This window comes from Seriola lalandi, unplaced genomic scaffold, assembly GCF_002814215.2.
Source record: "Seriola lalandi dorsalis isolate HSWRI2012SDOR001 ecotype SW California unplaced genomic scaffold, Sedor1 jcf7180002054291, whole genome shotgun sequence".
In the NCBI taxonomy this organism is placed as follows: Eukaryota; Metazoa; Chordata; class Actinopteri; order Carangiformes; family Carangidae; genus Seriola; species Seriola lalandi.
Genome location: NW_019524844.1, coordinates 173,990 through 192,367, shown reverse-complemented (window position 1 = coordinate 192,367; position 18,378 = coordinate 173,990). Strand labels below are relative to the sequence as shown.

General features: G+C 40.5%; 1 protein-coding gene across 3 annotated transcripts in view; it reads left to right on the top strand.

The window, feature by feature from the left end:
• Positions 1 to 16,839, top strand: part of dagla (diacylglycerol lipase, alpha) — a 34,444-nt gene extending 17,605 nt beyond the window's left edge. For 2 of the 3 annotated variants that reach the window (XM_087173907.1, XM_023405960.2), the window contains 13 exons: positions 492 to 616; positions 1,008 to 1,158; positions 2,691 to 2,774; positions 3,665 to 3,742; positions 4,024 to 4,104; positions 4,331 to 4,473; positions 6,526 to 6,594; positions 6,688 to 6,760; positions 7,195 to 7,403; positions 8,228 to 8,354; positions 12,314 to 12,480; positions 12,748 to 12,765; positions 13,246 to 16,839. In XM_087173907.1, coding sequence (XP_087030033.1) covers positions 492 to 616; positions 1,008 to 1,158; positions 2,691 to 2,774; positions 3,665 to 3,742; positions 4,024 to 4,104; positions 4,331 to 4,473; positions 6,526 to 6,594; positions 6,688 to 6,760; positions 7,195 to 7,403; positions 8,228 to 8,354; positions 12,314 to 12,480; positions 12,748 to 12,765; positions 13,246 to 14,350 — 2,430 coding nt within the window. In that variant the 3' untranslated portion in view covers positions 14,351 to 16,839. The remainder of the gene's footprint in view (positions 1 to 491; positions 617 to 1,007; positions 1,159 to 2,690; positions 2,775 to 3,664; positions 3,743 to 4,023; positions 4,105 to 4,330; positions 4,474 to 6,525; positions 6,595 to 6,687; positions 6,761 to 7,194; positions 7,404 to 8,227; positions 8,355 to 12,313; positions 12,481 to 12,747; positions 12,766 to 13,245) is intronic. The other variant, XM_023405961.2, reaches the window with a different exon arrangement.
• Positions 16,840 to 18,378: the final 1,539 nt, after the last annotated feature.

Sequence of the window (18,378 nt, the reverse complement as noted above, 5' to 3'; positions counted from 1 at the left end):
AATACAACATGCATTTTAAGTCATTCATAAAGGTTCTCCTGTGACCCAAAGAGAGGACTTAGTCTACTGTAGCTAACAAAGGTTTTACAAGGCCATGATTTGATTTTATCCAGGAATTTCACAAAATACAGCAGGGAAAAAGAGAAATCACGTAAGGGAAAAAAAGGCAATGGCACACTTAGCTATTTTCTCTAAACAAAGCAGTTGTGTGTATATTTCACACATTAGATGCAAAATAATGGAAATGCATCAGATCCAACAATTAGTCTGAGGAACCTTTTTACAAGAGTTATTTTCTGCTGTGGTGTACGGTTTATCTGCTATTGGCGTGTGTGCACACACTTGTATTCAGCTGACTGATTTGTTACTCTTACTCCCTGTGTGTGTGTGTGTGTGTGTGTGTGTGTGTGTGTGTGGTGTGCGTGCGTGTGTGTGCGTGTCCATGTGTGTGTGTCTTTGTGTGTCCGTCTGTCTGCCTTTTCCTCTCCCAGGTTGAGATGAACATGTACAAGGATGTGTGCTACTACATGCTCTTTGCCCTGGCTGCATATGGTTGGCCCATGTACCTGATGAGGAAGCCTGCCTGTGGGCTGTGCCGCCTCGCCAGCTCCTGCCCGTAAGCACTCAAACACACACACCTGCACAGTTGCGATCTATTTGGCTTATGTGTCTCATGAGCCTCTCCAGTGCGAATCAAATTTCACATGCGTCAACACTTGCCAAGTGGTAATCCACTGAGATAATGCCACTCTAGTTAGACCCACTCACTGACACATGCAATGTTGAATTAATCACATACTCTTAAACAGATTGCCTTCACTGGGATACTAGATTACAGCTCTGTAATTTTACCTGTTCACTGTATGTGTCCTTAACACCCTGTGAAACTTTAGTGTTATAAGTCGTTTTGGTAAGTGTAACATATAATTAATGTAATGTGTGTGTTCCACCTACTGTTTTACAACTTTTTTTTTTTTTTTGCGTCTTATCTTCCCGGCTCACCCCAGATGTACATCAGTGTCTGGCTCTCGGTTGTCTCAATCTGTGACAGTGGAGGAGGACAATTGTTGCGGCTGTAATGTCCTGGCCATACGCAGACACTTCCTGGATCGAGACCTCAAGCAGGTTCACATTGTCTACACTTCCTGCCACGATGCTGTGAGTAATCTGACAACCACCTAACGTGCACTCGGAGGTGTCTGGTGTTTTACTTCCTGAATAAAGCAAAGGATGTTTGTTGAGGAGCAGTTTAACAGCATCAGGCAACGGCTCATTTGTATTTCCTTTTCTTTGTTGTTGTGCGTGTATCATTTTTTGTATAATACACTGTTGAGGTAAATTGTGATATGCCTTTTTTAGGCTATTCTGCACAAAGAGTCCTACAGCCCTGGATACAGTGTTATGCTTCCAAACCAGACGGTACTCTTGTCAGACAACATCATTTAGCACAGGGCTGGTGTGCAGTGCAGCACACTCACAAACTGGGAGCTAGTCTGTTCATTTAGTGGCTTTATTTAGTGGCTTTGACCATCATTTATGTTTTGATAACACTTCACCCAGCCGTTTAAGGAGTGCTGAGAGCTGTGTCCACATCCTCAGCAGTAAGTCAAGTGTGTCCTCAGTAGGTGTTGGACTCGGCCAAAGCTGTGCTTTGTCACAGACTCTGTTTGTGGTCATCACGGACAGAATCATCAGGTGCAGCTGAGGACGGGGGAGTGTCCACTTTGTTGACCTCAGGATTGCATTTCTGCTCTCAGCATATGAAGCACTCTCGCTGGCTTTTGGTGCATCATCCCATCTACGGGAGACCCTTCCCCTGTGGACACGGGGGCAAACATTTTTTAGTCAGTGCAATGACTGTATTCACATTTTATGAAGAAGGTAATGTTGGGGACCTGTTTTAAACCTGTGTGATTAGTGTGCCATTGCACTGTGCACTTCTGTTATAAATTTGTCTCTAATAAAGTTTCTGCATCCCAATGTCCTGGAATTTGAGCTGGTGAGTAAAAATGGCTGATTGAACTGACTGGCATGATGGTCACAGCTACAAAAATAAGTCCGAGGCTGTCAAATAGCAAAAATAAATAATAATATAGATTAAAAAAAATTCCATGAATTTTTAAAGTGTAGTTGCTAAGTCAACATATTAATATCCTGCTCTCGTAGTTACAGTAACACAGCTTACTGCTTTGGTGTTTACAAGTGGGGATTTAAAAGTTAGCATCATTTCTCTCCAATAATGTATATTTCCCATCACTCTCCCATCCGAATGTGTGCCTCCAACTACTCTTATTAACAATTAGTTCCATATCATGAAACAATCTCTACACAGTCACAGACACAGTCTGCACAAATTGCAGTTGTTAAAATAGTTTCCCAATTACATAGAATAATGAATGTAATTATTCTGTTTTTATTTAGAACTTCCATAGTATTCACACTGGAGCCACTCAATGGTGATGATTTGTAAAGCAGAGCATTTCTTAGTGAGGTTAGCCAGCGCTGAGTTTCCATCTATAAATTCCTCTCATGGAGTGACTTATATGACTATGTGCTGTGTCAAGCTGAGGAAGGTATGATGACAAAAAATGAAACGAATGAAGTATATGTTCACTCCTAATTTTCCCCACTCGCATGCTCTTCTCACTTTATAACCAGCTTCTACTGTCTGCTCTGCATCTCACACACAGGTTTACGAGACTCCATTTTTTGTGGCAGTGGATCACGCGAAAAAGAGGGTTGTCATCAGTATCAGAGGGACCCTATCGCCAAAGGTGAATTTCAGCTTTCTTGTCTCGTTTTTTTAATGGTTTCCTGCACCTTTCGGCACCTCACATCACCAGCACCTCCAGAGAAGATGAAGTTCTCACAGTTTAATGCGGTGTTCTCAAACTCCTACACCCCTCATGTTTAGAGCGTGACTGTCCACTTTCAGAAATGAATCTCCATTTTTTTTTTTTTTTTTACATAAGCATTTGGTAGAATTCCTTTGGTCTTGTTAAACTTCAATTGAACCAACAGCTAAGAGATTAATCATGGCCTAATAACAAAGGCAAAGTATCTTTTGAGAGGAAAATAACTACCGTACTCATCTTGTTGATCTCTGATGCTTTGCGCCCATTCTCTCAATACATGCAGTTTACAAATACATACAGTCAAAAGATTGAAGAAGAATTTGCAAGGCTAATATATACATCTAATGTGGGCCATGCAAGTGTTGAGCCCTCATTACACTCAAACGTCTGACATGCATCATTAAAATAAGAACAACCTTTTCAAAGACTGGTGTTCTCCACTCATTAGGTGCCATTGTAGCCTTATGTGGAGCATCGTGTTGCACCTCGTCTTTCAGGTGTCCAGTGTAATCACTGTCTTAGGAGGTAGTGTAGTACTTAAATCGAGTCTATATGAGCATACACTATTATTTCATAGTCTTACAGCTCTTGGTATATTCAGGTACAGCTAATACAATATAACAAATAATCAAATTTCCAGTACAGGTTATGAATGGTATTTTCAATTCCTCTACCTGATCTGTGCAATATCAGTTCTTTTCACTTTCTCTGTCTAAGTGTTCCCTTTTGCACTTCATCCACTTGTGTTCTCTTCTTTATTTCACCTTTTGTACATGGTTTTTTTTTTTTATTTGTGTTGTGTGCTTCAGGATGCCTTGACTGATCTGACGGGGGATTCTGAACGTTTGCCTGTAGAGGAGCAGCATGGCACCTGGCTGGGCCACAAGGTGAGCGATTACTGTTTCAATCCACGCACTTAAGACACGTATGCTCTGCTGCAAAGTCTCCTCTTTCCTTAAGTTTTTCTGTTCTAGTTTCTCGTAGTTCAGTTTCAACAAGTAACAGTATCCCAGACTCTAAAGGTCATTTCAGTTGTTAATAGAAGAATAAAAACGATGGATATTTTAATAAGAGATGACGCAGACTTCCTGTCTGTATTTCTTTCCCTCTCACTTTCCTCCCTCCCTCCCCTCCCAATGAATACCTTTCTTTTTCTTTCCACTCTCAGGGGATGGTTTACTCAGCAGAATACATTAAGAAGAAACTGGAACAGGAAATGATCTTGTCACAAGCCTTCGGAAGAGACTTGGTACATGACTCAGAACACTGTATAATGAATGGCGGGCTCAATATTAAACATGATCTATACTTTGTACTGTGAACTTGTGTTAACATGACTGTAGTTCTTTACCTTTACATTAACCCTAAACCCACCGTGTACAAAGAATTGCTCTACAAACTGCAGTAGAGGCAGTTGGTTGAAATGATTATCTTCAGTGTGATAACAGTGTAATGACTCTGGCTGTCCCACACAGAGCAAGGGCACCATGCACTATGGGCTGGTGATAGTCGGGCATTCTCTTGGTGCAGGCACTGCTGCTATCCTCTCCTTCCTGCTGAGACCTCAGTACCCCACACTTCACTGCTACTCTTACTCTCCACCTGGTGGCCTTCTAAGGTGAGTCAGTCCGTGTGTGTTGGATACAAAATGCAAACGGCTACAAAAGAGAAGATGAGTCTTTCTGTTTGTGTACAAGAAAGTTTTGTGCAGGAAGTTATTACAAACCGGCTTGTCACTTGTCCTGCATAAATCCCATGTGCATGTTTATACATTCTACGCATGTTTAACTCAAGTTTGAGCGTTTCATACCAGACTGCTATCACAGGAATCCAGGTCACCACTGTTTACTTGAGAGCTGGCTCTGTTGTAGCTGTTGTTCAGCTCAGTGTTAAACCTGAGAGTTATACCAGACCTAATGTAAATGTAGAGCTGTGAATTTTCAGTTCATGAGAAATAGTCCTTTCTGTTTTTACACCGGAGATTTAACATGACAATGGGAGTGATGCGTTGCCAGCTTTTATTGTGTGTGGTGTAGTTTTATAGAATTTCCTTTTCTTTATTTGATAGTCTAATTAAAATCCTAGATACTAGAAGTCACCACCAAAATATCTGTTACAGAATGATGGTCATTCTAAAATGATCGAACAGAAGTATAATAGCAGTAATGCTATAATTATTATAGAAATGCGTGTATAACTTTTTATAACAAAGCCAAACAGTGACAGACCTGCCATATATCTGGTAGGGAGATGGGCCATGAAGCCAGGCCACATAAAACATATTGATGTATTTGAACGACCAAGTTTTATTTATTTATTTATTTATTTTATCCTTTCCTATTTATCCTTAAATGTCACACAGTATTGGTTTGGTAAATGTATCTCAGTATATAAGAAAAAAAATGGTGTTGTGAAGTATAAGGGATCTGAAAAAGTGTTTTGGGCATGTACCCACAAGCTGTGGTTTACACTTAAGTTTGTCTTTTTTCCCCCATTACAGGATAGTTTATTTATGGTCCAGTGGTTCACAGATCATTTGCAGTTTGACTGGTCACACTCGAACGATATCCAATGCTCTGCCATGCAGCTAGCTGCAGCGCAAACTGTGTTTGCTATGCAAATCATGCTGAGAGAGGCTGTACCAAGAGATTAGTAAATGCTGCGGTGCATTTTTGGCATTTCGTTGAAGTCAAGAGAAAATAGTTTCTCAGACTTTGGTCAGAAGATACACAGGTGACAAAATAAGGGGAAAAAAACAATGAACAAGGAACAAATGAGTGAACATGCAGATGCTTCCACACAGAATACGAGTGGTCACTGAAATGTTTGAGTATGAAAATGAATTATACCACATGTATTCAGATTTCAACCTAATTGAACACCTGTGGGAGATAAGTTCTTTTAAACAGTGCTCTCCACCACCATCATCAAACACCAAAGATTGGTGTTTCATATAACAGATTGATAACAAGAAGCACTATTCTACTGAAAAATATCCATCCTCTTGTGGGCACACAAGATGGTGATTTGTTATGATGTTAAGGTGTACTGTTGCATCAACACTATCTATAGGTATTAATGGCCCCACTGAAGTCCATATGAATGTCCCTAGTTAGCCATTACAATCCCCCAGCGGACTGTACAGTTATAACACTGCACTGGGTCATTTGCATCTTGTTTACAGTTCTGTACTTGTGTATAGTTGCAACCTTGATTCAACAAACCAGGCAACCACTGACAGTCATAAACCATAAAAACAAAAGTGACATTCTTTTCTTCTCAGCTGCCAAATTCAAAAAGTAGCAACATTGAAACCATTTTATAGGCACCCTCCTTTTCAAACTCTGAGATCACACTTGTTGCCCTTTTTTGGTCACCTGTTCACGTGCAAAAAAAAAAAATGTTTTCCAGTGTTTGCACCTGTCTTTGTAGACTCTGATTTGGTTGTTAATACGTTTTTCCTGCTTATTTTTTCTCCATTATTTTCAGTTATGGAGTATAAATACACTCACATTTGTGACCTGTCTTGTGCATATGTTTAGATAAATATATTTCTTAAATATTTGATGTTTTTAAGCACTTTATATCAAAACGTCTGTTTGAACACCCTTTACTCTCTGCACAGGTCATGTTTACTTAATTTAACTCTTTCTTTCTTCTGTTTACCCAGTGAGGATGCCATGGAGTACTCCAAAGAGTTTGTAACATCCGTGGTATTAGGAAAAGACCTGGTACCAAGGTATCTCCTCTACTACATCCAGTATTCTGTGATTAACTTCACTTTGCTGCAGTATAACCACAACAAACATATCTTACCTCTTGTCTCTCATAGGCTGGGCCTTTCTCAACTGGAGGGTTTCCGACGCCACCTTCTGGAAGTCCTGCAGAAAAGTAACAAGCCAAAGGTGATTGAATCTTGTAATATTGTAGAAGGTGATAGACCGTTTGGACCACAACAGCATCAAAAAGAAAGATAAAAGATTGTGTCATCTTGCAATAATACAGGGGGATGCCCTATAGACTATCATCAAAAAACACCTCTACTGTACTAATAAATGATTAAATAGTTTCGCAACATATTTGCATTCTCACCTACCAAAATCAACAAAATAAACCGAGCAGCATCACACTTCTGCTGGATTTACTACATTTTGCAATGGCTGATTTAAAATAAACAGCAGGGTTCCCCACATCCTTTCACAACCCTGCAGTTATCTTTGCTGTAATTGAAGCATCATTTAGATAACCCCTGGCTGTTGCAGAAGAAACATACAATGTACAGAAGATAAATTTAGATTCAGATGTGTTACGTTACGTAATACTTTTTTCTTTGCATCAGTGGAGGATCATTGCGGGAGGCACCAAATGCATCCCGAAATCAGAGCTTCCACTGGAGGATGAAGACCCTCAGTCTCAGCCAGCAGCACCCCCGAGCAGTCGCCTCTGGCTCCACCCCAGTGACCTCAGCATTGCCCTTTCAGCCTCCACCCCCCTCTACCCTCCTGGCAGAATCATCCATGTGGTGCACAACCATCCTCCAGAGACATGGTGAGAAAATTGATTTGAAAGCTGTTGGTAGATTCTAGCAATTAAATCTCTAAGTGCTGTTCTTCGCTGTTGCTGCAGATTCCAGAAGTGAGATCTGCCATCAGTGAAGTGGTGTTGGCTCTTAAAGCTTGTCTTTGTACAAAACCATACATTTTTACCATACAACTCCATTTCACAAATGGTCGAGTGGGTTGTATAACTGATGCGTGGACACTGTTTTCTCAAAGTAAATCTTACATTTGCTTCACACCTGTGACATAAAAGAACCGGCAGCTCTGTGGTAAAAGGCATACACTGCATTTTTGCAATAGTGTGGGTTTAGAGTGTGTCATGCGGCACTCCCCTACTCTTCTGTTTGCACTCTCCGCCGTGCTGTCTAATATCATTCTATTTTATAGTCCTCCTGTCTTTTGTATCTGTACATTTTCATGCCTGCTTGTTTTGTAGTTTGCACATTTTGGGAATACGCTCACCAAGCACTTTATTAGGAAAACCTGTACACCTGCTTATTCATGCAGATACTTCTTCCTCGTCGTCTTCTCTTCTCATCCTGTTCTTCTTCTTACTATGCATCATTCTATAGTTTGCCATATACAGCTGGTGAGCTTTTCCCCAACTTATGAGCGTGTTCGGCTTTCTAAAATAAGATCATCTGTGACTAAGTATTCCACTCAGTGATGCGATAGCTTGGATTTTGCTTCTCCCACCTGCGCTGTATTGTAAGTGAAGGACACTGAAGCAGGTGGTAAGTCAACATGTGTCCACTTCATCTTTCACCATGATTGACAGACTTTTTCTCTCTCCCTCTCTTTCCCTCTCTGTAGCTGTGGCCAGGAGGAGCCAACCTACTCGGCTCTGTGGGGGGACAACAAGGCCTTCGATGAGGTCATCATATCACCCGCCATGCTTAATGAGCACATGCCCCACATGGTGATGGAAGGCCTAAACAAGGTCTGTTTTTATCTGTGTGCATGCAGACTGTTGATAGTTGAAATGATGGTGAAGTGGCTTTTTAATCGTGTTCCCGAATTCCAACACTGGGTGACTGAACTGATGGATGATGAGTATGTGAGTGTTTGAATTGTCTCAAACTATTAAAACAAAATCTTGATGCATTCACAAATATTTTCAACAATTGTTCATGGAGGGGGATACCACTGTTTGAAACTGTTTTAAACTGCATGTTGTACTGCGTGACATAGGAACAAATTCAGACATTTTTAATTAGAGCTATAGACCAGTGCCTGAATTTTTTGTTTTTCAATTGTAACATGATATTTCTGGCCCATCTTTTTTTAAACCACTCCTTTCCTTCTGCTTTCAAAACCTTTCTCCTAATATGAAAACTACAACATCCAGTGCTTATCTAGCCACATGCTCATGTATATGTTTTATATTTATCTATATGTGTTTCTATAAATGATTCCAGTTATTTTTAGTAAAAGACAGCATCTCTGGCATTTAAATCTACCCATCTAATGATTGAACACTCAAAAAGAGAAAAGACACAGGAAGAGAAAACTTGAAAGGTTTAAAGTTGTGAAGTTCAGTGGTATTCCCCTCAAATGTTCAGTTAAGAATTCTTTTTTGGGGCGTTTGGGAAGATTGATGCATGTCTTTAACCTGCAACTGAACACACCTTTTGTTTTCTCCACATTGCTCCAGTCTCAAAGCATGGGAACGGTTCACTCCTGGTTGGTGTCATGGTCCTCTCTGGTCTTTCTGAGTGTATTCTTCATGCACATTCAAAATCTGTTTTGATAAAAGGGTATTAATGTGTATGTTTGCATGTGACAGATCCACTTTGAGGATTGCACTTTCCTGTGGCTGCAGAGTTTGTTCCTCTCTGTGTGCAGTGTGTGTGTTTACGTCTGCTGTGCCTAGTCTGTAGTATGATTCCTCTGGTGTTTCTGCAGGTACTGGAACCATTTTGTCCCCTGTCTGAGCAGGAAAACTTGGAGCCAGAGGAGCTGGAAGTCAGTCAACCTACCTGCAGTACCAATGTGTTCATAACCACACAAACAGAATTAAACTCTTGTCCTCTTCCACCCGATTACTCCCTTCCCACCCACAAAGACTCCTCTTGCACCGCCACCCTCACAGAGACCGAAGCTGTCGCTGTCTCTCTGACTGCCGCTGCTTTTCCCTCTTTTTTAGACGCAGAGCCTGTTGTTCTTCTTCGTCCTCCTCCGTCAGCCTGTACTTCTGCCCCACAGCCGTGCTTAGTGTCTGATCCCTCACTTGTTAACAATTCTCCTGAGCTCCACTTGGGAGCACTTTCAGTTGAAGATGATTCATGCATTCCACCACAAACCCAATCAGACTCGCCCAACTCTCACCCTTGTGTGAATCTGATTACTTCTCTTTCTGAAAAAGATGAGGTCTGTCGTTTACAAGAGCCAAAACAGTCCTTCTGATTCTCCTCTATAGACTTTATGACACACAGTATTTGACTTGGCTCTCATAAGCCACTGTTTATAACACAATTATCAATCTAAATTGTCATGTCATAGTTGTAATTCATTGTGAAACACTTGAAAACTGTCGCTGTTAATACTATTAATACTGTGAGTGGCGAGGCTAAGATGAAGAGATGTCATACCCATGAAGTTCAACAGGGTAAACTTTTTACCTGATGTAAAATTCAGGATTTGGCGTCAATCCTTGGAGAAAGGTCTTAGAAGACTGATAATAACAGTTACAAAGTTGTCACAGACAAGGTGGAGAGAGCCTGCCATCTCCTCCACAAAAAGAATCCACAAAAGCCTGCAAAGCAGCTTAACTGATGTAGCAGCTGAGAAAACTGAGTAATCGTTCTCCCTTGCCATTAAGCCTTCCTACCAGCATTATTGCTCTTTCCACTTACACATAAGCCGTGAGCTGGATGCAACAAGTCCAGGCGAGTTCAGCCTTGAAAAGGCGTTCCAGGAAAAGTAAGAAGCTGGGAGATTGAAATTAAAAGAATTTGAACCGTTGACAAATCAGGGCGAGGTGGTAAAATTAAATGGCTGCATTTAATTAGATAGCTCCTTGAATACATCTCAAGTTAATGTTGTATACAACAGCACAAAAGTTTCTCATTTCTTTAAACCTTAAAGTCAGAAGCTCTTTACAACCCTGTATGATGAGTCCAAACCCACCTGCACTCTTTCCTCGTATTAATGAGATTCTTCATCCAGCTCTCCTTAATTCAGCTCTTCATTCTTTTTCATTCCTCTCACAGCTACGGCACATTTGGTCAAGTGTTGTGGCATGAACTTGCTAACCCTGTTCCTCAAGCTAACAAGTCGTCTTTGTATTCTCAAAGTTTCCATGGTAACCTAATTTCTTTCACATTAACTGCTCTTTCTTCCTTCTTGGCTGGGTTTTTGAGTAGCTGCAGCTCTTCTCTCTAGATTTCTTTTCCCTTTTTTGCTTTTTGAAAGCACATATTCAGCTTTTCCTCAATTATAATCCCTTCAAGGAACTGTCAATTACTCATCAGTAGCAGATGGAGTAAAAAGGGGGAATAAATGTGTAAATATGGGGCACTCTGCTCAACTCCACTACTCTCTTGTAAAATTGCTGCTCATTGAATCTGACAAATTTCTAATTTCCCCTTATTACGGACTTGATACAGCAGTCAGACTCTGAAACTGGAATTATATATTTAATGTCCCCTACTGTGCATTTCATGATGCTTTGTCATAATGTGCTTCATAACTTATATATGACATATGACTCTATAGCTAAAGGGATTGTAGAACTCCACTGCATAAAGCATAAATTTCCCTCCATGTGCACAGACTCTGGAGTCTCGTGTCATTTTGTTTAGGTTTTTTTGTTTGATAATTTGTTGATTGTTGTGTCTATGACTGAGGCGATATGCTTGGTATTGTTAGTGCCAAATATCTGTTGTAGTTTATCAATTGCAGCAATCTTGTCCTCATGTAACACTGGTCACACTCACTCATGTAACATTGTCATGTTTTCATTTGTGAGCCATAACCAAAACATACTAAACATGTTAATTTAATGCCATTTTTAACTTAATTTGTTTACATAATTTTCATTTCGTTTTGCTATTTTATGTTCCATTGTCACATGTATTTTATGTTGTTTTATGTGTTCTCTTGTCCTCTTATTGTTCCAGTTGTTTTTATACCACAATGTGTTTCCACCAACTTATTAAAGTTAACAAATATATGTAATTGTGTGTTGATGTGATTTGCCGTTGGTGTTTGTGTTCCTCACATTTTTAACACATTAACACAACTATTAAAATTTTGTGGGACAGGATTTTCTTGAATGTTTTTGAAGCTGCATTTACAGCTGTCTTATGGATTTTATTCCTTATCATACTGTAGGTCTTGCATAGTTCTTGCTCAGGCATCATGACTCCATTGTGGGTGTTTAATGTCAGTTGGAGTAGGTGTAAGCTCACCTTTAGATTGCACTTCTTTACACTGCTTTTTAACACTATAATGATAGATGTAATCATATCTGCAGTTAAATATAGATCTTACTAAGGGTGATCCAAATGCATAACAAGACATTCTTAATTTGCATTTATTGTTCATATACATGTACCTATCTATTGTTCATTTATCTGAAACTTTAATTTTATATAGAAAAACATTTTAACATATTTCTCAGTAGGGTTATTTGTTTATTTGGTATGCAAAAAAAGAAAGTAAGCAAAATTGTCTGTTGCTTTGGTGCAGCAGTAATAGAATTATAACTTACAAAATTTGATTAGGGAGATTTGTTTTTTCCGGTTTAGAGCTGAGCTTGTGTATCTTTCTGAATGCAATTACTGTTCCATCCATGTGGATTCCCTGCCCCAACACCCATCCTCCCTGCTGCCTTGCTCTCATCATACTTTTACCTATCAAGTCACGTGTCTCTGTTTGCCTTTGTGCTTGTGACAGGTGCTGGAGAACTACAACAAAGGGAAAACAGCTTTGCTGTCGGCAGCCAAGATCATGGTGAGCCCCACAGAAGTGGACTTGAACCCTGAGACCATGTTCATGGATACATCAACAACTTCTCAGCAGCCGACGCCTACAGCCCACCACCGCAGGAACAGTAGTGTTCGGTTAGTACACCAGGCACCACTGTGGGTGTGTTGGAGCCTAAAAGAATATATATAAAACAATTTGTTTGATCCTCTGTAAATTCACTTTCTCCTGTAACTTAAAATACAATGGAGCAAACCTCTTCCTGAACTGTAGTGGTAATCATGGGGACATGTCTCATTTTAATAATCTAGCCAATACTAAACAGTACTACTGCTACTAACTGCTACTTTATTGTTTTCTCAAAATCATCATTTCTGTCTGTTCGTTTGGTTTAAAAAAACAAGACAAAAACCATTGTTACGGTAAGCAAAGCATGCCAATACTAATTTTGCATAATCTGCTCCCTTCTCTCATGCACGCATGCACGCTGTCTGACCACAGATCAGTTGCAACGTATGGTAGTATTCAGTTCCCCCCTCGCCCTCTCTGGTTTAGCCCCTGTCCAAAGTCGGTGTGAACTCCTGGTAGTGATGGTTGAATTATGATGTTATCTCTCTGTATTAGATGCTAATACAAGAGCATATCTGCACTAGTTTACACTCCTGGCCTGCCAGTCTCTCCTTTTCTCTATTCTTTCTTCCATCTACGTAATGTTTCACTGGTGTTGACATAGTCTGTAGAATGTAGATATGGTTTAAATACTAACACTTACCCATCTTTCCCTTCTTTAACCCTCCGTAAGTTGTTTTGACCCATTTTTCATGTCTGTCTTGTGTTTTGGATCCCCTTTCCCCTCCTTTCCCTGTCATTACTCTCCAACCCGTTCTTCTCCTCTCCTCTAGTTCATGTGCCCAGTCTGAAATATCTCTGGATGGTTTCTCTGAGTGCCCTCCTCCCCCAGTGCCTGTAGTGTTGCGTGGAGCACGGGAGCGCCTGGCAGTGGAGCTGAGGGACCGCAAAGCACCACTGGCTGTCATGGAGAGTCTCTCAGACGCCGAATCCCTCTATAGCCTGGATTCCCGACGCTCCTCAGCAGCACTAAGGGGTTCACCAATGCTGGGTAGCCTCCCGTTCCCTTTGGACGCCCCAATCCCAGAGGAGAACCCATCTCTCAGCTCTCGCACTGAATTACTGGCTGCTGACTGCCTTTGCCAGGCAACGCCAGAGCATCTGGGTGAGGTTGGGCCCTTCTTTACCCCAGTGGAATCCAGATCCACCCCGGAGTACCCCATGCGGCTATCTCCTGCCACACCTCGCTACAGTGGACACCATTCCCCAGCTCTGCTGAACCAGAGCACCTTGGCACAGCCTATCAAGCCAGAGCTTAACGCCAACCCAAAAATGCTTCCTGATGGGGATCACCAACAGATTCCTGGTGTCTACAGTCCAGGGAGCACACCTAATGCTCCGCTCAGCCCTCAAATTTGTTCTAGACCACTGGATGCAGAAAAGGAGGATTGGGAGCTGGAGACTGCCGAGAAACAGTTAAGTGCAGAGAACAGACCGGGAGCTTCTACTCCTCCACCCCAACTATCCAACGGAAACCCCAGCCAGGCGGTGCTGGAGTTCGCCCAGTACTTAGACTCTCTATTCAGACTGGACGGCAACTGCTCACCGCCTCTGGAGCTGTCTGATGGGGAGTCAGAGTCAGGCCGGGGTTCCTTTGGGCAAGGTGAGTGTCTTGGAGATGGACAGCGGTTGGATGACAAACAACTTCTGGCCAGAGCAACACTAGAGCCAAATCTAGTCCCCAAGCCCCCACGCACTTTTGCCGGATCCGCTGATCCCTCTTCGGGCATCTCTTTGTCACCCTCCTTCCCTCTCTCGTCTTCTGAGGAGCTCAACGACCTTTCCCCCGGTGAGGTTGCCCCACCAGCCATACACTCCCTACGAACATCTACCCCTTGCCACTGCCCTGAAGAGAACACACTATCATCTATGGTGTAGCGTGCTCCCAAGACTCTGATGTCCTTTGCCCTAAATTAAGAGGTGCAGTCATCCAAATTTTGAAACATATCACAGTACATGCATGCAATGGAATGCAGTCACTCATCAGAGATCCAATGACAGAACTTGACTGATCACCTCACAAACTGTTTCCATTCTTCAGGTGTCCCCTCTGAACGCTGTTTATAGCATTTTCACACTATTGCAATGACTAAGAAAAAAGATACCTCTCTCTGCATGCCAGGGGGCTGTGCTGCTTTTGGGTGAATTTAAATAACTGTAGCTTCACGATGCCATTCCAAAACGATGTTGTCTCACCCACATAGGGACGCGTCAGCATTACATCAATTCCCTGACTTAACAAAATCAAAGGGAGAATAGTTAACTGAGCAGGGATTCAAAAACTAACACTGTAGAAGAGGTTAGCATAGGCACATCATCTGGGGTTGATGTACTGTACAACTTCCTGCACCCTCAGAAGCTCCAGAAATTTTGTCCAGCTTTTATTTTTATTTTATTTTTTAAAATCAGGAATGTGAAGATGGAAATATTTGTCAATCAATAGAAGTGAGAAGACATTACGAAATGTTCCTCAGGTCTATAAAGAATTGACTTTGAGAAAGAGAGTATGTGTGTTACATTGGTGAGAATTTGTGTGTCTTAAGAATTTAGTGATTGTGACAAACTTATTACAGACGCCTATGGATGTTTTTGAGTCTTTTGTTTACTCTTTATAGTGCATGAAGACATTTTTTTTCTTTATTTTTGAAGAGAAATTGTCACTAAGCCACTTAGATTGACATTTGAATACTCTTGCACACGTCATATTGCTCAATTTAGCCCCCTTTGCCAAAAAATTTAATACATTGTATTGCCAAATGTATTTATGAGATGTAATTTTGTATATGTATATGGATATTGCTTTATTTAAACACAAGCTAAGTTCATTGTCTCCTCCCCATAGCCATACTGTTGGATCTCATGTAGACTGTTACACAGCAACACCACGGAAAAGATGTCGTCATGTTAAAACACTGCCATGGCTTTCATTTTAAAAACACAACCTCTGCACCTTGGGTTTGAACCAATAATGAACTTGCTAATAGTCCCAATCTCATAACTACTGTACCTTTCTCTTTGGAGAGCTCTTAGCAACGTGCCCAGGTCAGGGTCTGCATGCTTTATGCATTTCAGAGTAGCATGGCTGGTATATAACTAGTTTTGTCATTAAGTCACAGTAAATAAGCTCTAAACATGTCCAGACATGATCATACGTGTAATCTCAAACCTTTGAGAGGCTTTTTAAATGCCCAGGTCACCTGACAGGACCAAACTGTGTATCCTAAAAGTGTCCCAGGATATCATTTCTCTTGTTCTCAAGGTGCTCTCAGTCATCTTGGATGTCAAGGTGTTTGCTTCCCTTTAATCCGGTTCATCTCAAACATGCTTGAGGTTGGACCGAATGAGTAAATGGGCTCGGACATTATGTATGCCAATTCTAAATACTGTATGTGGTATACAATCTTCCATATAACTCTGGGTGTAACAGGTGGCTCACAATTTACATTATTTATTATTGTTAATGTTAATATCACTTTTATTGCTATATTTGATGGTATTATTATCCTTACTGCGCTTGCAACAGATTGGTTTGATGTCAGTGGTTTTTATCTCAGTTTTTGGAAACAGTGTGGGGAATTTTTTAGACTTTCCCAAATGTAAGGAGTTATATATTTCAGCTTTTTTTCTGTCTGAGTGGAAAAGTATGTGACATTCTCCCATGGCATGGTGACAATATGCTCTTTTTACAAATCTTTCCTCGTGGTGAGACATGCCGTAGAGTGACAGCCTGTTCACAGTGACCTTTGGTGCAGTGCCACCATCAAGCCTGGAGTCACCATAGTGATCATCACTGTCTCTATTTGGAACAAGATTTGCTGTGGTTTCTCACATCAGACATTTCCAGCCAGTTTACAGTCTGACACTCCTCAAATCATGCTGCCAGTCCCAGTAGTCTCTCACAAGATACGCAAAGGTTGGGCCAGCGGTTTCCTACACTCACTAGCTTTGCTTGCAGGCAGTCATACACTAAACACTGCTGAAAGGAAGCACTATAATACTTTCCATCATGATGTGTACAGCACCATCTTCTATGTGTAATTATTTATGCAGATGTCTAAAAAAAAAAAGATAAATTCCAATAGAGTCATGTAGAAAACAAATATATAATAAGGAGATAATGACTATATTAAAAGAGATCAGTATTGACATATATATATAAAAAATATTTCATTTGAAAGTTATTTATTCAGACTATTGGCAGATTTACAAATTGGTCTATATTGAAAGAAGAATAATTCAACTATGTCTTGTCCATGTTTACCTGGTTTGCTTCCCCTCCTTTCCTGCCCCACAATGAGAATGTATTTAATCCCTCCCCCTCACTGCCCTGCCTGTAATGGAATAAACTACAAACTATGAAAATATAACTATACATTTTTGTCATATCTCTTTCAGCATGAGGTACTGGTATACTGTATAGTGTTTAAATGAGTCACAAATTTTAGTTCATCATAGTTCATTTCCGGCTTATTTTCCTCACTGCTCCAAATTTAGTTGCGTGTTTCTGTTTATCTTGCATATGTTAATAAGAGTATAGTGTGAACATCAATGTCCTCTCTGTGAAAGTGTGTAATCAAGGTTCTATTAAGTTTCTCCTAAAAGGTTCTGAATGTAACTGGCACATTTAAGCAGAGAATTATTCAGATTAACAGACTTGACTATTTGTAAAAGCGAATTGTTTTAAACTAATGACTTTTAATGCCAAGCACCCTGGATATATAAAGGATCGTACTTAGGAGGAAATTTTGCCAAATGGACCCATCCTGAAAAAGGCGGTGTGTCATCAGTTTTAGAAGTGCTGAGTGCAGATGGATTTTGAGTAAAGATGGCATGAGTTGTTCAGAGCTATATTTAAGCCCAAGTGTAGGTGCAGTGTATTGTGAGCATACAGTCTGCTTCTGTTGAGCCTTATGGAGGTGTCATGAGTCAAATGACACAGCGTGGATGGGAGGTGTCTCTGTTTGACGCACCTTGAACCTGACTCACAAAACAGAATAACTGAATAAGCTTGGTAACTGCACCGAAGAAAAACTTTAATACCAGTTAAATGTACAACATAAGCGAATATATACCAATAACTCATTTTTTCCCCCAATATGTTCTAAAGTATAATGAGAAAATACTGTTAGGAGACAGGTAGCTCAGCTGTACACAGCTGAGATACATTCCTCATTAGCTTTAGACCTAACAAGCTGCCTAAACTCTTTTATCACTATTAATTATGGCCGTATCACAAGTCTGTAATAATAACGATACTATACTGCAGAGAGTATAAAGTCAGCAGTGGGCTCACTTGAGTGTACCACCCAAGACTTTCCATTAAGATATCAAGACATCCTTGAAGACAAGATGGTTCACCTCAAAATGAATTTTTAGGTTTAGCTTCCAGATTCTTATGTGCAAAAATAACACAACATATCCAACTTTGTCAGGGATTGAACAATACATTCCTGAACTTATTTCCATTGTTGTCTCTGGTGTTTACACAGCCCAACCTCTTCGGGACAGTGTTGGGCAATATCCAGCATTAAGATATTTGAAAATAAGGCTAAAGAAAAGTATGTAATAGACAAACAATTGATAAAATCTTGTGAAAAAGGCACACAAAATAAGTAAAAGTCAGTGACATTAAAATATTAGTTGCCTGACATAGAGCAATATGTAAATATCACTAGATTAAAAAGTAGTTTATAATACCATATTAATATTTCCACATTATATTAAGGAATACTGTTAAGCAACCAACAACTGATCAGTCCCTATCACAAAAGAGAAGCTATCTGAGATGTCCAAACTATTCTCCAAACTAGAGTTACCACCTTACAATTGTATGCCTGGCCAACCAGCTAAGTTGCAGGAAATGTTGTGACAACCTCCCCTTCTGTTCCTGAGTTACAACCACGGAT